This window comes from Pan troglodytes, chromosome 18, assembly GCF_028858775.2.
Source record: "Pan troglodytes isolate AG18354 chromosome 18, NHGRI_mPanTro3-v2.0_pri, whole genome shotgun sequence".
NCBI classification, from domain to species: Eukaryota; Metazoa; Chordata; class Mammalia; order Primates; family Hominidae; genus Pan; species Pan troglodytes.
The window spans coordinates 16,585,835-16,608,356 of NC_072416.2; the positions used below are offsets into that span (position 1 = coordinate 16,585,835).

Consider the following 22,522-nt stretch of genomic DNA (forward strand, 5'->3'; position numbering starts at 1 on the left):
TCTCATGTTTGCTTTGTTCCCTCGACATCAGTTGTGAACCCAAGGAGGGAAGAGACTCAGCTTATACATCTTTTCTGTCATACCTGGCAGAATTAATTATAACATACTTTATCAATTTTGAAAAATAAGGGACTGCAAACCTGGCTTACTCTTTCTGTGATTATTGAGGATCTTGTCATGATGTAGTTCCAAATTGCAAATCTTAGTTATGACTGTACTGTCCTCTAGATCTACCGTATAAGATATGAGCCACCTTGAAGACAGGAATTCTTGCGTGATCACGATTATATCCAAAGTACCTAGAGCACCACACAGGAACACTCCATAAATGTTTTTCAATAAATGCATGAGTGAGTAATGAATGCTGCTCCCAAGGCATAACCTGAGCTGTTGATTTTTTGTTTTAATCTCTGATAGAAATTTGATTTCTTATATCTATTTCAAAATCTTGATCTTGATTTTCCTTTAAAACTCAGGGTGTTTAATGGGACCTCCCACCTGGAGTTTTTAACATCAAAATTCTATCATATATGTTTTTTAGTTTCTTAATGATTTTTAACCACCCCTATTTATGATTACCCTGAAAATGTTTGAATATAAATGATTTACATTTTAACATCAATAACACTTTAACCTTACAAACAGTCTCAAGAATCTCTTGGTGGCATTTTTTACATGTGGCATTTTTTGACATGCTTGTGTTATTTCTTAAATATTTGAATATAAAGTCAAAATAAACAACTGCTTTTTTTACTCTGGAAAATCAAGAAGTAGTATCCGACCAAGGTACTTTTTACTGACTTTTTCTACTCCCTTTACCCATCATTTGTCTTGGCATATTTACTTCTAATATATTCCTTGTTTTTGTTTTTGTTTTTCTCTTACTGCTATCATCATGTAGATCATTTTCAATACTACAATTTACACACAATAAAATCTAGAATTTTGAAATTCGTTTCAAAAGTGTTGACAATGTTTTCTCCCACAGGGAAAAAGCGAGCATGGTTGTCCCTGAAGAAAGAGAAGGCAGAGATGAAACAAACTTAGACCTAGTAAGAGGCACAGCATCTGCAGATGTTTCCACTGACACTCGGAAAGCCGGTGAGTCCTGCACTTTGTCAGGCACCTCCACTGCCTGCAAAGGGGGCTGTGAAGTTCAGAGTTACTCTGCCAAGGCTTGGTCTGTATTAACAAACTCTTAAAAATGAGGGTTGGGCCAAGGAGAGGATGTGTACTTCCCTACTCTAATCTCAGCTCTGCCATTCACTAACCATGTGTCCTCCCCAGAGTGAAGGCACTGTGTCATCTGCAAATCATGTGAGGTTGAGTTTTAGGCACCCCAGCTTAGAATGGGTTATGTTCCAGCATTTCCTTTATATTTGGTTGGTTGAGACTCAGAATGTACTTTTGCAAATAAACTTTGGTAAACGGTGATTAGGTTCTTATCTCAATCTAAAAAGCCAGTTTAACTCAGAGTAGTTAAAGGAAGTTTCTCCTTCCCTCCTCTGCCTCTCCCCTTAGTTGTATACATAGGTGGGGTGCATACACTCCTCCTCTCCTTCTGTATTCATTTCTTCTTGGTAGCTCCCCAGATACCTGGTGTCTGGTACGCATTGCTGTGCAGTGTCCAAACTGTGGCATGCCACCAAGACCTGCTGAATTCCAAGTGCACTGTGATCCAGAAGTCACCATTTTCCCATTCCCCAAATTTCTATTTTCCTATGCCAGCAGCTGATTTCAGCCAGGTGGCATGAGAAAAGCAATACGATTGAGTTGGTTTAACCTTCGGTGAGGCCAAGTACAGTTGAAGCAGTGGGTGTCAGAATTTAGTAGACTTTAGAATAACCTCAGATGCTCATTAAAACTGTAGATTCATAACCCTCAATTCATAGAAATTCCAACTCAGTGGATGTGAAATGGAGCCAGCAGCTCGGGGGCTTCTGATGGAAGTGGTTTTTGGACCATACTTTGGGAAACATTGCCTCAGAGCCTCTGTGTCTTGTTCAAAGAAGATTCTTTGAAATATCAACCAGGTTGTTGACATTTCATGAAGAACGACAGAATGTAAGGCAGTATGGGTACCACACATAGAAGTCTGTCCTTAGAGGTCAGTTCTCCACGCCTTCATATTAGTTGCCTATGGCTGCTATAACAAATTACCCCAGACTTAGTGGCTCAAAACAGCACACATTTTATTATGTTACAGTTCTGCAGGTTCAAAGTCCAAATGGGTTTCACAAGGCTAAAATCAAGATATCGGCATGGCTGCATTCCTCCTGGAGGCTCTAGGGGAGAATCCCTTTCCTGGCCTTTTCCAGCCTCTAGAGGCTACCTGATTTCCTTAGCTTATAGCCCCTTCCTCCATCTTCAAAGCCAGTAGCATAGCATCCTCTCTTCTCTGATCATCCTGCCTCCATCTTTCACTTCTGAGAATCCTTCAGCCTACCTAGATAAGCCAGATAATCTCCCGATCTCAAAATGCTTAACGGAGATACATTCTGAGAAATGTGTCATTAGGCGATTTCATCATTACATGAACATCAGAGAACGTGCTTACACAAAGCTAGACGGTCTAGCCTGCTGCACAGCTAGGCTATGTGGTATGGCCTATGGCTCCTGGGCCACAAACCTGCACAGCATGTTACTGTACTGAATACTCTAGGCAACTGTAACACAATGGTAAGTATTTGTGTATAAACACATCTAAACATAGAAAGGTATAAAAATACAGTATTGTGATCTTACGGGATCACTGTCTTACATGCACTTTGTCATTGACCAAAACGTTGTTGTACAGCACATGACCGTATTAATAGGTTGCAGGGATTTGGATGTGGACATCTTTGCGGGGTACCATTATTCTGCCTACAGCAGCCCTTGATACTTAAAAATGTGATCCTTAAACAAGCAGCATTAGCATCACCTGGGATTTTGTTATGAATGCAGATTCTTAGACCCCTTAGATCTCAGACCTACTAAATACAACATCTGGTTTTTTGTTTGTTTGTTTGTTTTTGAGACGGAGTTTCGCCCTTGTTGTCCAGGCTGGAGTGCACTGGTGCAGTCTCGGCTAACTGCAACCTCCACCTCCTGGGTTCAAGCAATTCTCCTGCCACAGCCTCCCGAGTAGCTGGGATTACAGGTGCACGCCACCACACCCGGCTAATTTTTTGTATTTTTTGTAGAGACGGGGTTTCACCATGTTAGCCAGGATGGTCTCAAACTCCTTTCCTCAGGTGATCCGTCCACCTCGGCCTCCCAAAGTGCTGGGATCACAGGCGTGAGCCACCGCGCCCAGCCCGAATCTGCTTTTTAATGTGACCCCAGGTGGCTCATGTGCATGTTATAATGTGAGAAGCTGTGGTCTAAGATGTTCATGTTTTTCCCAGCTCCTTCCCTTTCCCCATCTCTGGACTCACTGATATAAATACAATAGTCCCTAAATCACTAGATTTGCTCAGTGAGCATTTTTAACATCTCCTGTGGCTGCTATTTTAAGCCTCTATCCTCAGGCTTTGTCCTAGGAATTGGGAATACATTGACCAACAAAATGTGGTCAGTGCAATAATAATGGGCTATGAGGAAACTACAGAGGGGAGACCTTAGCAGATATGTGTGGATTTATGAATCATCGCAAGTAAGGAACTACTGACAGTCTAACTTTCCTATTAGCTCGGTTTCGTTCAAGGGAAATTGCCTCTACTTTATAAACAAATCTTTTTGAAAATATAGAAATTATATGGAACATTACCATATAGAATTATGTAACCATCCATCAGAGTTAACAACAGAAACATCGATTTTTAGATTTTGTTATATTCCTTCTTTGAGAGTTCTTCCCCAGTGACATTACTTACTTTTTCTCTGTAGGTGGCCAGGAACAGAATGGTACACAGCAAAGCATAGTTGTGGATATGCGTGAATTTCGAAGTGAGCTTCCATCTCTGATCCATCGTCGGGGCATTGATATTGAACCCGTGACTTTAGAGGTTGGAGATTACATCCTCACTCCAGAAATGTGCGTGGAGCGCAAGAGTATCAGTGATTTAATCGGCTCTTTAAATAACGGCCGCCTCTACAGCCAGTGCATCTCCATGTCCCGCTACTACAAGCGTCCCGTGCTTCTGATTGAGTTTGACCCTAGCAAGCCTTTCTCTCTCACTTCCCGAGGTGCCTTGTTTCAGGAGATCTCCAGCAATGACATTAGTTCCAAACTCACTCTTCTTACACTTCACTTCCCCAGACTACGGATTCTCTGGTGCCCCTCTCCTCACGCAACGGCGGAGTTGTTTGAGGAGCTGAAACAAAGTAAGCCACAGCCTGATGCGGCGACAGCACTGGCCATTACAGCAGATTCCGAAACCCTTCCCGAATCAGAAAAGTATAATCCTGGTCCCCAAGACTTCTTGTTAAAAATGCCAGGGGTGAATGCCAAAAACTGCCGCTCCTTGATGCACCACGTTAAGAACATCGCAGAATTAGCAGCCCTGTCACAAGACGAGCTCACGAGTATTCTGGGGAATGCTGCAAATGCCAAACAGCTTTATGATTTCATTCACACCTCTTTTGCAGAAGTCGTATCAAAAGGAAAAGGGAAAAAGTGAACAGCGATGGCTGTTTTCTTATCCCATGCCTGTACTTTTCAGTGGCTCCTTGCCAGACAGCATAGGTCATTATTAATTATTGGTTTGCTATTTCATTCTTTTCCAATGCTCTTAATGATTGTACGGTGGACCAGAAGCCAGGATTCCTCTCTGAACTCTGCAGTTAGGCATCACTTGAACTTGCCTGTGCCTGCTCATTTTCCTCCCTGCACTGTCTATGCCGGGCTTAGCATGTTTCTTTTTAAATGAGATCTGTCAGGATCAGGTAGAGTTCCTACAAGTGATTACAGAAGGTAGAAACTTTACCTGATCCTAACAGATCTCATTTAGAAAGGAATATGCTAAGCCTGGCATGGACGGTGCAGGGAGGGAAAAGAGCAGGCACAAGAAAGCTACCATTTTTAACAGTCCTTGTTATCTAGTGCAACATAAATAACAGTCTTAATTGCACTTAATACCATTGTCCTGTGGCTCTCCAAATCTGTTCTTTGCTGTTGTGTCTGCTGGACGCTTGAACTGATGTTTGTGTAGGAAATCATGTTCTGACCCTTTGTCTACAAAGGAGCCTTCTGGAACACTGAGAAGAAACATCTCTTTGCCATTCCTGACCAGTTCTCTCTACCACATTTTCTTCAGCTCCATACTTCTGCCTGTCTGCTCTAAGGAAATTTCATGGAGCCTTCCTACTACTAATTCAAGACAGTCTCCTCAAAAACTGGTTGACTAGTCTTCTAATGACCCTAACATATGTAGCATATACTATAATTTCATTGTTCCAAATTAGTATTTTTAAAGCAAAATGAATTACCTGTTTGCAAAAGTTAATGATGAAGGAGCTCTTAGAATTCTCAATTTTTGCACATATTCAGTCTCCTAATATCAGAGATCCCTAAGTCCAGCTGGCTAGTTACAGAGTTTTTTCAGACTTCCTCGTTTCCCAGCTCTTATATCCTAAGACACCAGCATCATATCCTCTAGAAATACAACCTAATTGGCAGTGAGCCGAGATCGCACCACTGCACCCCTGCCTGGGCGACAGAGCGAGACTTTGTCTCTATTACAAAAAGAAAAGAAAAGAAAAGAAAAATACAACCTAAGCTCACCTGCCTGTGATTCCTCATTTCTCACCATCCTGTGCCAGGGTGGCTACTTCTCTCTGTGAGGACTCAAATACAAGCCAATGAGTGACCCACTAAGCTTTTAAGATTTGATTTTCCTGCCTTGAGATAAAAAGGAGTGTAGGTAAATGAAAGATCAATGTATGGAATATATAAAAATACGAAAGAAATATATACGTTTAAAAATCCATAAAGAAAAAAATCTCAGTCTAAACCTCCTGATTAAGTTGGCTTTTTACGTAAGTGTACAAATAGGATATTCACAGCATCTTTGTGCAGTTTTTAAACTTTTATATTTAAACATTATTAAGTTGGCTTTTGTTCACATGTTGAGTAATGGGTAGTAAATTTTCTACCTCAGGAGCTGATATAGACATCAGTTCTGCTAGCCATATCACATATTTTAATGTTTCACCAACATCAGCTGTTTTTTTGTTTGCTGGACTATTTGAACTAATAGACAGTGGATCATGTAACACAAAATTGTCTTCAACTTTAACAAAATTGTCATTGTTATTTTTTTTTTTGAGACAGTCTCCCTCTGTTGCCCAGGCTGGAGTGCAGTGGCGCGATCTCGGCTCACTGCAACCTCGCCTGCTGGGTTCAAGCAGTTCTCCCACCTCAGCCTCCCAAGTAGCTGGGATTATAGGTGTGCACCACCAGACCCGGCTAATTTTTGTATTTTTAGTAGAGACGAGGTTTCACCATGTTGGCCAGGCTGGTCTCAAACTACTGACCTCAGGTGATCCACCCACCTTGGCCTTCCAAAGTGCTGAGATAACAGGCGTGAGCCACCGCACCCACCCAACAAAATTATTTTTAACTGTCGTTTCTGAACTGAACCTCTCACATTGGCATCTTGATTTATTGGTACTTAACAGTATATATGGATTTTGAACTCTACACAAGGGTATAACCAGAATGAATTGAGGGGTATCAAGAACCAGATTGGTTACAGTAGAACTCTGTAAGATGATGTGGAGAGTAAGGAAAAGGAGAAGAAATAAAAATTAGTTTAAGATGGAATAAAGATTTGGGCTGCTAATTTTTTCCCAGGATTCAAAATATACCTGCTAGAATGGAAAACAAAAATTTGAATGATTACATTATCGTTAACATTCAATTTTGTATTTATTGTTTTATTGAATATAGTTCAGAGTATATTAAAATAGACCTACCACTTCAAATGATAATGATTATTATAATGTCTCTTCACCCTATTCTAGCACTTCTGCTTGCAGTATGTGGTTTCTATTTTTTTCCTCTTGTATAATTCCACTTGCCTTTAATTGTTGTTTCATTATATAAAAGGAACATCTTCCCATAGCATATTCTATGAAAGGGGTTTCATTCCAAGTTGAGTTTTCAAAAAAAAGGTCTTCCTAAAGCTACCATTTTCAACAGTCCTTGTTATCTAGTACAACATAAATAACAGTATTAAAAATTGCACTAATACCAGTGCCCCATGGCTCTCCAAATCTGTTCTTTGCTCTTGTATCTGCTGGACGCTTGAAGACAGGTGCACTGTCTCGTATGTATTTGAATTATGAACAGTAATTTCTAATGAATTCTAAAACGGTCATTGTAAGTGAAAGCCTCTCGCTACCACTTCCTCTTCCAACTACATAAATATATTTCAATGTATTTCCAGTTTTGGAAAGTTTTCAATACATCCATCAAGTGTTTACTTAGATTTTTGTACAAATTTTTTTTTACAATCTAAGAATCTTTGGTAAAGGAACTAGAGATGCATGCAGTTGCAAAATTAATGTATTTATTTTCCAGCATAATTTTATTAACTTCACTTTTTTTCTCTCTAGTCAATATCCAGTGTACTTATGAACTCATGTTTGGCTCTTTTAAAACCTTTTCTAAAAGCTAGATCAGCATTATTCTATTTTACAAGTTTTTTGTATAAAAATGTGAACAAATGAGATATTGTGAGAAATCATTTTAAGTTTCATTTAAATCATGGTGCCTCTTTTGATACTTTCTTAAAATTGTGCAAGAAATCATTTTTAGTAGTGGTCATAAATATTATCCTTTTGGCAGTAAGCTATTACTAATTCAGGCTGAAGCTCGGTAGACAGTATGTCTACATGTGTTTGAGTACATCCTGGATACAGTTTCCCAGCTCATGAGGGACTGAAAATAGTCTCATTCATCAACCCACTAGGATGTGAAGGGTTAAGTCTAGATTTGGTCGCATTGAAACCCCACAATATAGAACTAATAAATGGCCTTCAGTAGGAAAACCTACACTAAAGCAAATCCGAAGAAGTGGGGCAGGGGGAAAGAGGCATTACTGGTCTTTCCTTTTGTTTTGCAAGCATATTTTGATTTTCCTTTGGCTCAGAAAACTCATTTGGGGAAATTCTCTTTTGTGTTCAGTTTAACCTAGAAATGTCCTCTTGAAAAACCAACATTTTAGGAAAGTTCTTTTTTCAGGATGGAGTATATTAAAATTAAGCCAGGCTTTGACGTGAATTATCACTTTTCTTCATTATTTTGTTTTCTATTTTGGTTTATAGCTATTTCTGGTTCAGTTCTGAACTTCAGCACTTAATAATCCTTATCAACCAGGCTTTTGGTAGCCTAAACCGCTATGCTGTTGTTTTTTTAATTTAAAGATGTATAAACCAGAATTTGGATGGGAGTGAGACATAACTGATTTATATGAATTTTAACAGAGTTGTATTTGTGTGTGTTTAATAAAATATATATTTATTCAGTACTTTCCTCAGTATTTTATGGGCAAAGTAAAAATAACAATGCATAGTGAAAGGGCATATATTACCAGCAGTAATAATTTAAAATCCTGAAAATGTTTCATTTTTTTCGTTTTTGTTATGCAGAATAAACGATTAAGGCAGAAATGCTCTTTGAACCACTGCTTTTGCTGTTTAATTCATTTGATAACCTACTTTCTAAGACTTGAAACTATTAGTTATTTTTCCTTTCTGCTTTTCATTCTGTATCATGTCTCCTTAAGGAGGAAAACAAAACAAAACTAGAAAACTCTTCTTCTGAAAATATTCATTTGTCAGTTTGTAATGAGTGTGTGGTAAACACAATGCTTGGGATATCTTAGCTCAACAAAGGTGAATTCCTTGCCACTCCTGCCTCGTACATTTTTGTTCCTTTAATGTCAGAGTTGGAAGAAATGAATTATCCTTTCAACACCTCTGGAATTTATTGTAATCTTTCAAACAAGTTTAATTATTGGTTACTGATTGGCTCATTTCAATGATTTAATTACGTTTGCTTCTTCAAAATGTAGATCTGTATCCCTTTTTGACAAGGTGTGAGACAGGTTATTTCTCAACATGTTTTAGTGTCTGAATAAACCTTTGGCAGACTAACCCCTTCTTAGTAGCGGCACTGTAACTCACATTTTTTAAAAATCACTTATGCATTGTCTCATTTAATCCTCATAACGAAGCCATGAAGGTACTATTATTTAATCTTGTTTTACATGATGAAACTGAGACACAGAGACGCTAAGTAATTTGCTCAAGGTCACCCAGTAGTAAATGGTGGAACCGTGATTTGATACCTTGATGTACAGCCCATAATGAAATAGTGGGGGTTATGGGGGGTAGTGGGAGACATTTCTATACACTTCTATGTATCTGACTACAAATATGTCATAGAAATATGTCATAGAAAATGCAAATTGGTTTTTTGTTTTGTTTTTTGAGACGGAGTCTCACTCCATTGCCCAGTCTGGAGTGCAGTGGTACGTACGATCTCTGCTCACTGCAACCTCCGGCTCCCGGGTTCAAGCGATTCTCCTGCCTCAGCCTCCCAAGTAGCTGGGATTACAGGTGCATGCCACCACGCCCAGCTAATTTTTTGTATTTTTAGTATAGATGGAGTTTCACCATATTGGCCAGAATGATCCTGATCTCCTGACCTTGTGATCCGCCTGCCTCAGCCTCCCAAAGTGCTGGGATTACAGACGTGAGCCACCATGCACGGCCTGCAAATTGGTATGTTTTTATATCTCTCTTAAAGTGTCAAAAGGAAGTATGTAAAACTTAGATACAATAATACTGAGTTTCCTCTCTGTGTAGAGCTAGATATTTAGCAGTTGCCTAGGCTGCCTCTGATTTTCTAGGGCCATATGCCTCTTGGTCACTGATTAGGAAGGCTATTTTGCAACTTCATAAGAATAGAGGTTAATTTAAATAAAACTGTTGGCCATGCAAATGATTCTTGTCCAGTTGCATTGCAAAGGTCATTGCCTAGTGTAGCATTAACCAGTTTTGCATTTTTTCACAAATGTATTTCTGCACTCCTTTGACCAACAAATTCCAAATCTCCAGGTCCTTGACTTTCTTCTGAACCAGTCTTAATGATTTCCTCATTGAGTGAGTCAAATAAAATCTTTGACTTCTGTTTTGTTCTTTTTGTATGAGAGGCATGGTTTTAACTTTTTTTTTTTTTTTTTTTTTTTGAGGTGGAGTCTCGTTCTGCCACCCAGGCTGGAGTGCAATGGTGCAATCTTGGCTCACTGCAACCTCCGCCTCCCGGGTTCAAGCAATTCTCCTACCTGAGACTCCCAAGTAGCTGGGATTACAGGCATGCACCACCACGCCTGGCTAATTTTTGTATTTTTAGTAGAGACCGGGTTTCGCCATGTTGGCCAGGCTGTTCTTGAACTCCTGACCTCAGGTGATCTGCTTGCCTTGGCTTCCCAAAGTGCTGGGATTACAGGCGTGAGCCACCGCGCCCAGCCTATGGTTTTAACTTTTTGAAAATTGTCCTTTATAATGGTATTGCCGGCATGAGCTCCTGAAGCTCCCATATAATGATAAAACCCTGTTTCCAGCCTCATGCATCCTAAAGTTATAAAATAGAAGAGGGTAATATATATACACATGTATATATATAAAATCAAGAAATATATATATTTCTTAAATATGTAAGAAGTATAACGTACTAATACATTAACATATTGAAAACTATAAATTGATTAGATACTAATTTTAAGAACTACAAATTTTAAGATGCTGGCATTTTTCAATGGACTCATCCTCATTCCGTTTACAAAAGCTCAGCTGAATATTTAGTCTGAGTTCCTTTTCTGTGTAGCCGTTGACTATCAGTGTTAAAGAGGCTGATTCATGAATGAGAAAGAAAAGGAATTTTTGATAATCCCAAGGATCTATTTGTGTGACTAAGATATTTCTACGTGAGAAGAACACAGCTCTCTGAGGCCTGAAAGGTAAATAAAATCAACTCAAGATTTTAAATAAAAGAGTTTCCTGGTTTCATGAAAATAGTATATAAACCAGGTCTAATGAAATGGTAGCATGGCATATTTCAGATGATAATATTTAGGGACCCTTTCCTATAATTATGAGCTCCAGAACTTGGTGTCAATTAAAGAGTCCTCTTAACTGAGTAAAAGATTTGCCTCCCTGTGCAACTTTATTTCTGGGAAGGGTGACACCCAACAGAAGCTTAGGAGAGAAGATAGTTTAGTAGACCAAGAGAAGCGTGACCGGGCAGGTTTATTTTCAGCGTCAGGCATTAGTGCATAAGGCAGAGGGCTCTCTCCGGGTGTGATGCTATAACAAACAGTCCACGCCATCAAGGGACATTCAGTCTTGCAGTGAAGAGAAGTCAGAGGCAGAAAATGAGCAGGTGGAAGAATAAAAAATCCACAAGAGAGATATAAGTGTTCCTGAGGTCAGAGGAAGAGGTCATATCCCTGCAGGGAACAGGAATAGCCTCAGAGAGGAGGTAGAATTCGAGATGGGTCTTAAAAAACAGCTAGGATTTCAGCAGACAGATGCAGGGCTCTGCACTTCAGCCCCGGTCTACCACATTAGTGAAGAAACAGATGGGAAATAGAATAATGATGTTTAAAGAGGGAGTTGTGAACGCTAAGTAGGAGCAATACGAGGGCCATATTGTAGGAGTCTCTTAAGGGCTAGGATGAGGAGTTCTCATTTCAGTAGAAAAGCGAATGTTCAATTAAGGAAAAAATGAACCAGAAGCCTTTTAAAATTTTGGTCTGGCAGTAGAGATTTTGAAATGGAAAGGAACTAATATTAATTTACAGAGTGCCATGTGGGTTATGTATGCTACCTTTACAGACAAAGAGACATACTGAGAGATTAAGTGACTAAAGCCACAGTGGAAGCACATTGCAGATTCAGACTCCAAAACCTGTCATCTTTCTGCCAGATCTTGCTGTCTAGAAGGGAGGATTGGAGGTGAAAAGACCACCTCAGAAGCTGTTGTAACAATCTAAGCAACAGGTAACGAAGGCCAGAACTAGAATGACAGCTTTCGAAATGGAAGGAAGGACAATCTTTGGAAGGTGGCAAATGAAATGTATGCCCGGGAAGAGTCTAAATAATGCCTACTTTTTAAGCCTGGGCTCAGGAGATGATGAGACTGTTGAAGAGAAAAGTTAAAGTCTGGAGAAGGACTTGATTTGGAAAAGGAGAAGTACAGTTTTGATGGGAAAGGAGAAGTACAGTTTTGATCAGGTTGATTTTGAGATAGCAGAGAGCCAGGGGACAGACTCAATACAAAATGTAGTAGGGGTTGGGCGTGGTGGCTCACGCCTGTAATCCCAGCACTTTGGGAGGCCAAGGTGGGCGGATCACTTGAGGCCGGGAGTTCGAGAGCAGTCTGGTCAACATAGTGAAACCCCCATCTCTACTAAAAATACAAACATTAGCCGGGCATGGTGGTCCACACCTGTAGTCCCAGCTACTCGGGAGGTTGAGGCGTGAGAATCTCTCGAGCCTGGGAGGCTGAGGTTGCGGTGAGCCGAGATTGCATCACTGCACTCCAGCCTGAGTGACAGAGACAGACTGTCTCAAAAGAGGGGGAAAAAAAAAAGATGTAGTAGGCATCTGCATTGAAGTGAGAACTGAAAACATTGGCTGAATAAATAAGTGGTTAAGGTAAAGAAACCTGAAACGACTAACAGAACGCTAAAAATGCCTACACTTAGGAGGTGGCAAGATAGAGACAGAAAATTAGAAGAAGAAACTGAGTCATCCAGCAGCCAGAATGAAAACAGGAGGGAATTTCAAGGGAGTGACCCACAACATCAGGAGTTGAGCCGTGTGAGCGCTGGCGGCCTTCAAGGCAACAATGAAGACAGCGCTGGTCATCCTGTGTGGTGCGTCCAGGAGACCTAGGGGCACACGCCCGCCTGGGGGTCTGAGGAAGCCATGGGGGGTGGTGAGGATGAAGAAAACGAGGATGGGCAGGCTGAACAGAGGGGCGATTTTCTTGTTGGTGATCAGGATGAGGGAGCAGAGCAAAGTGGGAGAAGGAAGGCACTAGAGAGAGAACAGAGAATTAGGCAGAACCAAAATTTAGTATTGTGGGGGATGGGGGTGGAGGGCAAAAAACGAACGTGGTTTTGCTTTTCTTCCTTTCACACCTACAGAAAACCTGTTTTTGTATTGAATTGCTTCTTCTTAAAGACCAGCGTCAACCTGATCATGCTCCCCTCCATGTGAAACGGAATGGGCACGCCACGATAAATAGTAATGAGCCTTTTCGGCAGCCTTCTGTTTCAACAAAAAAACGCTGCTGTTTGGCATTGAAGTTTGCTTGTGTTTAAGCTCACGGTGGAACAGCCTAGAACCCCTCTCTGTTTGTAACCTGGCTTTATAATTTTGTTATTATTTAAAGCCTCCCTTTCAGCGATTTTTTAAAACCAAAATATATGCTGGCTAATGTCATCTGGAAACTGAAAGTCGATGTTCAGCAACTCTCACTCGCCAATCCTACAACTTGGTAAGGATTTTTATTTTGGTCGTACTGAGCTTACTGTAACTGGGGCGGCTGAGTTGCTATGGTAATTTGTTCTCAAAACAGAGCACTTTGCTGCAATGCATGGAAACAGCAGATAAATCTACTTTATGTTGACTTGATTGTGACATTAATTCTAGTTGAAACATCCTCCGTGCTCCCATCAGGACTCATGTATAAGAATTTTAAATTGGAGCCAAGAAGGCATTGGCTAAAAGAATTGCAACTTCGGCTTTTTAAACCCAGGCCTTCACAATTCATGCAACTGAAGGCTGTTGGCTCACAGCCTAGAGCGCTGCCCCGGGGGCGGCTTGCAGCTGGGGGAAGGTTCATCACTGAAGCAATTATGTGGTTAATTGCTCCAGTGTGGGCTTGGGCTGAGAGTTGTGACTCATGCCGCCCTCTGTCACTAATAGATGGGGGTAGGGAGTAGAGTGGACAGGACTCAAGGACTTACTGAAAACTCAGCTGCCTTTTCCCTTTCCTCTTGCAAATAAATCTGTAACTCACTAACATCTGCCCTTGAGATGTGGGAGGAAGGTAGACCTCAACTCCAAGACTTGGTGCTCCCGGCCTCCATTGGTAGGGGTCCCCATTAAGTCCCATGTCCTGAACTACACTGGAGCCCTCGGACACTTTAAGGATCACTGCACTCCGAATTGGGGTGTATCTGCCTCCAATTCTTGCCTAACCATGACAGAGGAGAGACAAAAAGTAGATGCCTGACTTCGAGCATGACTCATTATAAACAAATAGAGGACAGATTGACTTCCTCTTATCAGAGCCCGAGTCTGCGCCCCAGGACACAGCATGAGTCAGACTTGAAGTCCCAAGTCTTGTTGGGAATTTTCCCCCTGAGAAAGAGGTAGATTTTTGAGTAGAGTTCTGTTGATTTCTTGAATATTATCAGTGACCCCATGTTAAGCCCTGGGCTTCTGCATCAGGTCACATCCCTTCGAAACCAATAGAGCTTCCAGAGTAAGGATAAAAATTGGCTGTGCTCACAGAGAAACTCATTTGGAATTGATAGAAATGTTTGCAATTTTAGCGGTGATGATTTTGCAATGTATAGATGTCAAAATCATAAAAGCATACACTCAATACATGCAGTGTATTGTATATAAATTATACTTCAAATATTTTTTTAGAAGAAACATAGTTTAGCAGGAAAAAAAAAGATGTAGTAGGCACCTGCATTGAAATGAGAACTGAAGACATTGGTTGAATAAGTAAGTGGTTAAGGTAAAGAAACCGTAAACGACTAACAGAATGCTAAAAATGCCTATACTTAGAAGAAGGGAAGATACAGAGAGAATATTAGAAGAAGAAACTGAGTCATCCAGCAGCCAGAATGAAACAGGAGGGAATTTATAGGGAGTGACCCACAACACCAGGAGCTGAGCAGTATCAGCGCAGATAGCCTGGTGGCCTTTGACGCAACAATGAAGAGAGCACTGGTCATCCTGCGTGGTGGTTAATTATTATTATGATTTATCATGAAGCTCAGTGTTACCTCCTCCCTTCCCCATCCATACCGATCTATTGCTTGTATTTGGGTGCAAACACACACAGAGTACCTGCCTGAAGGGATCATGAGGTCACAGCATCCAATGCTGATCTCAGACTCCCAGAGTGTGTGTTAGTAGGTAACATTTATTTTTACTCAACTCCATATTTCACTAGGTAAAAGGGAATGAAGGCAGTCGGGATAGGTGAAACCCAGGTTGTGACAAATTTGGAGGAGGGTGGGGGAGCTGTTGGGTATTAGATTGGTGCAAAAGTAATTGTGGTTATTATGCCAGGAGCGGTGGCTCACGTCTGTAATCCCAGCACTTCGGGAGGCGAGGTGGGCGGATCACTTGAGGTCAGGAGTTTGAGACCAGCCTGGCCAACATGGTGAAACCCCGTCTCTACTACAGTACAAAAATTAGCCGGGTGTGGTGGCCAGTGCCTGTAATCCCAGCTACCTGGGAGGCTGAGGCAGGAAAATCATTTGAACCCAGCAGGAGGAGGTTGCAGTGATCCGAGATCGCACCACTGCACTCCAGCCTGGGTAACAGAGCAAGACTCGTCTCAAAAAAAATGAAAATAAAAAAATAAATAAAACATTTTTTAAAAGTAATTGCAGTTATTGCCATTATTTTCAATGGCAAAAACCTCAATTCCTTTTTTTTTTTTTTTTTTTTTTTTGAGATAGAGTTTCCCTCTTGTTGCCCACACCAGAGTGCAACGGCGTGACATTGGCTCACTGCAACCTCCGCCTTCCAGGTTCAAGTGATTCCCCTGCCTCAGCCTCCTGAGTAGCTGGGATTACAGGCATGTGCCACCACACCTGACTAATTTTGTATTTCTAGTAGAGACGGGGTTTTGCCATGTTGGTCAGTCTGGTCTCGAACTCCTGACCTCAGGTGATCCACCCACTTCAGCCTCCCAAAGCACTGGGATTACAGGCATGTGCCACCGTGCCCAGCCCGCAGTTACTTTTACACCAACCTAGTAGCAAAGGAAAAAGAAGCACCTTCAAGGTACCCCACCCCAGGCGGCCACAGGACAGGAGAAGGCTGTTTTTGCCTTTAGGTTTCAGCAAATTCAAGTTGAGTCAAGCCAACAGCATGACAGCATGCAAGAGCTGTGCCATTGGGCTGTGGCCACAAAACACACACACATGAAATGACTTAAAGCTTGGAAACCAGCACACCAGGGAGCAAATTAATTTAGGGAGAAATGAATACGTGTGTGCTTAGATGGCACAAAAGAAAGAACAAAGTCTTTGGGCAAGCCAGGTTAATCAAAGAGCAGGCAGCCATGAGGGTGGAGTGGCCCGGATTTTTTTTTTTTTAATGTAAATAACTTCAAGTGGGAAAATATGAACGTGTATCCATGCATGGACTTGCTTATGATCTTCTGAAAAGTACATGATCTCTCTATTTCAGATAAATGCCCTTAATGATGGGAAAGGAGGCTTTTCCTTCCTCTTGCTGTAGATATTCTGGAATATCTACTTCTGACTGCTAACCTTGTGGGAAAGGTCTTTCATTTTGACTGCTGACTTCATCCAAAAGGAATTAATTATTTCTTTCATTTTCCCTTCAGTCTCTGGTGAGGCCAGCATTTTCCTGCTGCCATCTTTTGGCAAACAAATTCAACATACGCAAGTGATTTGGAGAATTTGCCATCTTAATAGGAGGGTCAGCTGGGCCCGGTGGCTCACACCTGTAATCCCAGCACTTTGGGAGGCTGAGGCAGGCGGATCAGTTGAGGTCAGGAGTTTGAGACCAGCCTGGCCAACATGGTGAAACCCCATCTCTACTAAAAATGCAAAAATTAGCTGGGCATGGTGGCAGCCGCCTGTAATCCCAGCTACTCAGGAGGCTAAGGCATGAGAATTGCTTGAACCCGGGAGGCGGAGGTTGCAGTGAGCTGAGATCGCGCCACTGAACTCCAGCCTGGGCAACAGAGCGAGACTCAGTCTCCAAATAAACAAACAAGAGGGTCATTAATATAGGCAGTCTTTTTCTGAATCTCCTAACCTCTCAGTCACTGTCACTAAATCTGTATGTGTAGTGTTTGTGTGTGTGTATTTTTTGACCCTCTGGATTCTGTACCTATTTTGAAGGCATGTCCTTGCCACAGTGGCTGATCTCACATGTCCTTAATTTCCAAAGACAGTCCCAAATTTTAACAATTCCTTTGACATCCCTCCATAAATATACATTCATACTTTGTAGGTCATTTTCTGCTATGTAAATATGATCTATCGGAAGAATGTTTCATTCAACAAGTATTTTCTCTTGACATTCGGGGTATTAAAAATTATTATTTGGAAAACAATGTCAGTTTATCCACAAACATTCATGAAGCGTCTTCTGTGTGCTGGAAGAGAAAAGCCCAGCCCATAGTTTGGAGTTACAAGTTGTAGTTTTCTCCAAGTCTTAAAGAGTGCAAAAAGCAAAGCCAGCTTTTGTATTTGCAATGATGGAATTACAGTAAAGTACTCCTTAGATATATTTTTTTGAAAATAACACTCATTGCCTGGAAATGACCAAAGTGTCACAGCACTGTGATCTGTATTACAGAGTTCTGGGTGCTAAGAGCATAGGTTACAGGAGTTGTAAAAGTATACTTCTCCATGGCAGACTGCCAAGCAAGGGCTTATTTCACATTTAATGCCTTGTAGGAAAAAGATAGCCCAAGTCGAACAGATGAGAAAGTTCAGTCGTCTTGAAAAGCGAAGAACCCATGTCCTCAGCTGTTCGGATCTTCAGGCTGTTCGCCGGTTTCGAGGAGTGGTGTCAGAGGGCAGTTTTGAAATGGGAGAAAAGGTTTATAAAAGGAAAGACATGTTCCAGGTAGATCTTTGTAATGTTTTCCTGAGAGCTGACCTGGAGAAGCTTTTGTGATGTGGTTTTTTGCTGGGGCTCCAAACCTTTGATGTATCCCTTCAAACTGAGTCTTCCATCTGTAGTCCAGATTTGAGCTTCCGGCATTTCCTCTAGTTTATCATCTTGTTTCTTTTATCATACACTACTGTTTGTTTAAGATAGGTGTTTTTGTTTTTAATTGGGCCACTAGTGCCTAGAATCAGAATAATTATAATTATTGGTTTATCAAACACATCACGGACCCATGCATGACCTGCTCTCATTCATTTAGTTCGTCATTTTTATTTATTTTTATTTATTTTATTTTATTTTATTTTTTTGAGACAAAGTCTCACTCTGTCACCCAGGCTAGAGTGCAATAGTGCAATCTCAGCTCACTGCAACTTCCGCCTCCCGGGTTCAAGCGATTCTTCCGCCTCAGCCTCCTGAGTAGCCGAGGTTACAGGCTCCCACCACCACACTCGGCTAAATTTGTGTTTTTAATAGAGACGGGGTTTCACTATGTTGGCCAGGTTGGTCTCAAACTCCTGACCTCGTGATCTGCCCGCCTCGGCCTCCCAAAGTGCTGGGATTACAGGCATGAGCCACAGCGCCCAGCCCTCATTCATTCTATATAACAGTATTTTTGTACCAATTCCCCAGTCCCACTCCCATTCCCCACTACCCTCTTCAGCCTCTCATAATCATCATTCTACTCTCTATTTCCATGAGTTCAATTGTCTTAATGTTTAGCTCCCACAAATAAATGAGAACACAGGAAGTTTGTATTTCTGTGCCTGGCTTATTTCACTTCACATTATGACCTCCAATTTCATCCACGTTGTTGCAAATGATGGGACCTCATTCTTTTTTATGGCTGAATAGTACTCCATTGTGTATAAGTACCACATTTTCTTTATCCATTTGCCTGTTCCTAGACACTTAGGTTGCTCTAAAATGTTGGCTATTGTGAATAGTGCTGCAATAAACATGGGAATGCAGATGTCTCTTTGGTAAACTGATTTCCTTTCTTTTGGGTATATACTTAGCAGGGCAATTGCTGGATTATATGGTAGCTATATTTTTAGTTTTTTTGAGGAACCTCCAAAGTATTCTCCACAATGGTTGTACTAATCTACATTCCTACCATCAGTGTACAAGGGTTCCCTTTTCTCCACATCCTCGCCAGCATTTGTTGCCTGTCTTTTGGATAAAAGCCATTTTAGGCCAGGCACAGTGGCTCATGCCTGTAATCGCAGCGCTTTGGGAGGCCGAGACAGGTGGATCACGAGGTCAGGAGTTCAAGACCAGCCTGGCCAACATAGTGAAACCCCATCTCTACTAAAAATACAAAAAATTAACCAGGAGTGGTGGCAAGCACCTGTAATTCCAGCTACTTGGGAGGCTGAGGCAGGAGAATCACTTGAACCCAGGAGGTGAAGGTTGCAGTGAGCCAAGATCACGCCATTGCACTCACCCTGGGTGACAAGATTGAAATTCCTTCTCAAAAAAAAAAAAAAAAAAAAAAAAAGCCATTTTAAGTGGTATGAGGTGATATTCCATCATAGTTTTTATTTGTATTTCTCTGATAATCAGTGCTGTTGAGCACTTTTTCGTATGCCTGTTTGCCACTCGTATGTCTTCTTTTAAGAAATGTCTATTCAGGTATTTTGCCTATTTTTTTATCGGATTATTAGATTTTTTTTTCCTATGAAGTTGTTTGAACTCCTTAAATATTCTGGTTATTAATCCCTTGTCAGATGGGTAGTTTGCAAATATTTTTTCCCATTCTGTGGGTTGTTTCTTCATTTTGTTGCTTGTATCCTTTGCTGTGCAGAAGCTTTGTAACTTAATATGATTCCATTTGTCCATTTTTGCTTTGGTTGTCTGTGCTTGTGGGGTATTACTCAAGAAATCTTTGCCCAATCCGATGTCCTGAAGACTTTCCCCAGTGTTTTCTTGTAGTAGTTTCATAGTTTGAGGTCTTATATTTAAGTCTTTAATCCATTTTGATTTGATTTTTGATTATGTAATGAGAGATAGGAGTCTAGTTTCATTCTTCTGCATATAGATATCCAGTTTTCCTGGCATCATTTATTGAAGAGATTGTCCTTTCCCAATCAATGTATGTTCTTGGCACCTATGTTGAAAATGAGTTGACTGTAGATATATTAATTCACTTCTGTGCTCTCTATTCTGTTCCATTAGTTTATGTGCCTATATTTTTATGCCAGTACATGCTGTTTTGGTTACCAAAGCTCTGTAGTATAATTTGAAGTCTAGTAATGTGACTCCTCCAGTTTCGTTCTTTTTGCTCAGGATAGCATTGTCTATTCTGGGTCTTTTGTGGTTCCATTTAAATTTCAGGATTTTTTTTTTTCTGTTTTTGTGAAGAATGTCATTGGTATTTCAACAGAGATTACATTAAATCTGTAGATTGCTTTAGGTAGTATGACATTTAACAATATTGATTCTTCCAATTCATGAACATGGAATATCCTTCCATTTTTGGCATGCTATTCAATTTCCTTCGTAAGTATATTACAGTTTTTATTGTAGAGCTCTTTCACTTCTCTGGTTAATTCCTAGATATTTTTATTTTATTTGTAGCTATTATAAATAGGATTACTTTCCTGGGTTTCTATCGGGGGACCTGCCCCAATAATCACGTAGGTTCTTTTCTATTTTCCTAAGCGTCGGCTGGCTTGAGAAATAAAAGGACAGAGTACAAAAGAGAGAAATATTAAAGCTGGGTGTCGGGGGGAGACATCACACATTGGTAGGATCCGTGATGACCCACAAGCCACAAAAACCAGCAAGTTTTTATTAGGGAGTTTCAAAAGGAGAGGTAGTATACGAATAGGTGTGGGTGACAGACATCAAGTACTTAACAGGGTAATAGACTATCACAAGGCAAGTGGAGGCAGGGTGAGATCACAGGACCACAGGACCACAGGGCCGAGGCGAAATTAAAATTGCTAATGAAGTTTTGGGCACCACTGTCATTGATAACATCTTATCAGGAGACAGAGTTTTGAGATCAACCGGTCTGACCAAAATTTATTAGGTGGGAATTTCCTCTTCCTAATAAGCCTGGGAGCGCTATGGGAGACTGGAGTTTATTTCACCTCTGCAGTCTCAACCATAAGAGACAGGTACGCCCCAGGGGGGCCAGTTCAGAGGCCTACCCCTAGGTGCTCATTCTCTTTCTCAGGGATGTTCCATGCTGAGAAAAAGAATTCAGCAATATTTCTCCCATTTGCTTTTGAAAGAAGAGAAATATGGCTCTGTTCTGCCTGGCTCACCGGAGGTCAGAGTTTAAGGTTATCTCTCTTATTCCCTGAACAATTGCTGTTATCCTGTTCTTTTTTCAGGGTGCCCACATTTCATATTGCTCAAACACACATGCTGTACAATTTTTGTAGTTAACGCAATTATTACAGGGTCCTGAGACGATATACATCCTTCTCGGCTGACAGGATTAAGAGATTAAAGTAAAGACAGGCATAGGAAATCACAAGGGTATTGATTGGGGAAGTGATAAGTGTCCATGAAATCTTTACAATTTATGTTTAGAGATTGTAGTAAAGACAGGCATAAGAAATTACAAAAGTATTAATTTGGGGAACTAATAAATGTCCATAAAATCTTCACAATCCACGTTGTTCTGTCATGGCTTCAGCTAGTCCCTCCGTTTGGGGTCCCTGACTTCCCGCACAGGTTTCTTTTTCAGATGTTCACTGCTGACATATAGAAATGCTACTGATTTCTGTATGTTGATTTTGTATCCTGCAACTTTACTCAATTTGTTCATCAGTTCTAATAGTTTTTTGGCAGGGTCTTTAGGTTTTTCCAAATATAAGATCATGTCATCTGCAAACAAGGATAATTTGACTTCTTCCTATCCAGTTTGGATACTCTTTATTTCTTTCTCTTGTCTGATTGCTCTAGCTAGGACATCCAGGTACTATGTTGAATAACAGTGGTGAAAGTAGGCATCCCTGTCAGGTTCCAGATCTTAGAGGAAAGGCTTTCAGCTTTTCCCCATTCAGTATGATACAATGATACTAGCTGTGGGTCTGTCATATATGGCTTTTGTTGTGTTGAAGTATGTTCCTCCTATACCCAGTTTTTTGAGGGTTTTTATCATGAAGGGATGTTGAATTTTATTAAATTCTTTTCAGCCTTAATTGAAATGATCTTATGGTTTTTGTCCTTCATTCTGTTAATATGATGTATCACATTGATTGATTTCCATATGTTGGACCATTCTTGCATGCTGGGATAAATCCCACTTGGTCACGATGAGTGATCATTTTAATGTATTGTTGAATTCATTTTGTTAGCATTTTGTTGAGGATTTTTGCATCAATGTTCTTCAGGGGTTTTGGCATATAGTTTTCTTTTTTTGATGTGTCTTTGTCTGATTTTTTTGATGTGTCTTTGTCTGGATTAGTAGGATTGGTATAGTTCTTTAAATGTTTGGTAAAATTCAGCAGGGAAGCCACTGCATCCTGGGCTTTTCTTCACTGGGAGGATTTTTATTATGGCTTTGATTGCGTTACTTGTTATTGGTGTGTTCAGGTTTTGGATTTATTCGTGGTTCAATCTTGGTGGGCTGTATGTGTCTAGAACTTTATCCATTTCT

General features: G+C 40.7%; 1 protein-coding gene and 1 long non-coding RNA gene across 2 annotated transcripts in view; both read left to right on the forward strand.

The window, feature by feature from the left end:
* ERCC4 (ERCC excision repair 4, endonuclease catalytic subunit) overlaps positions 1–8,612 on the forward strand; it is a 32,381-nt gene extending 23,769 nt beyond the window's left edge. Inside the window, exons 10-11 of the mRNA XM_510831.8 lie at positions 989–1,101; positions 3,871–8,612. Of these exons, the coding sequence (XP_510831.2) occupies positions 989–1,101; positions 3,871–4,604 (847 nt within the window). The 3' untranslated portion in view covers positions 4,605–8,612. The remainder of the gene's footprint in view (positions 1–988; positions 1,102–3,870) is intronic.
* A 977-nt stretch (positions 8,613–9,589) lies between these two features.
* On the forward strand, positions 9,590–13,454 carry LOC134808738 (uncharacterized). The gene is made up of 3 exons (XR_010152281.1): positions 9,590–9,714; positions 11,830–11,994; positions 13,146–13,454. It is a non-coding gene; the product is annotated as an uncharacterized LOC134808738 (long non-coding RNA).
* Positions 13,455–22,522: the final 9,068 nt, after the last annotated feature.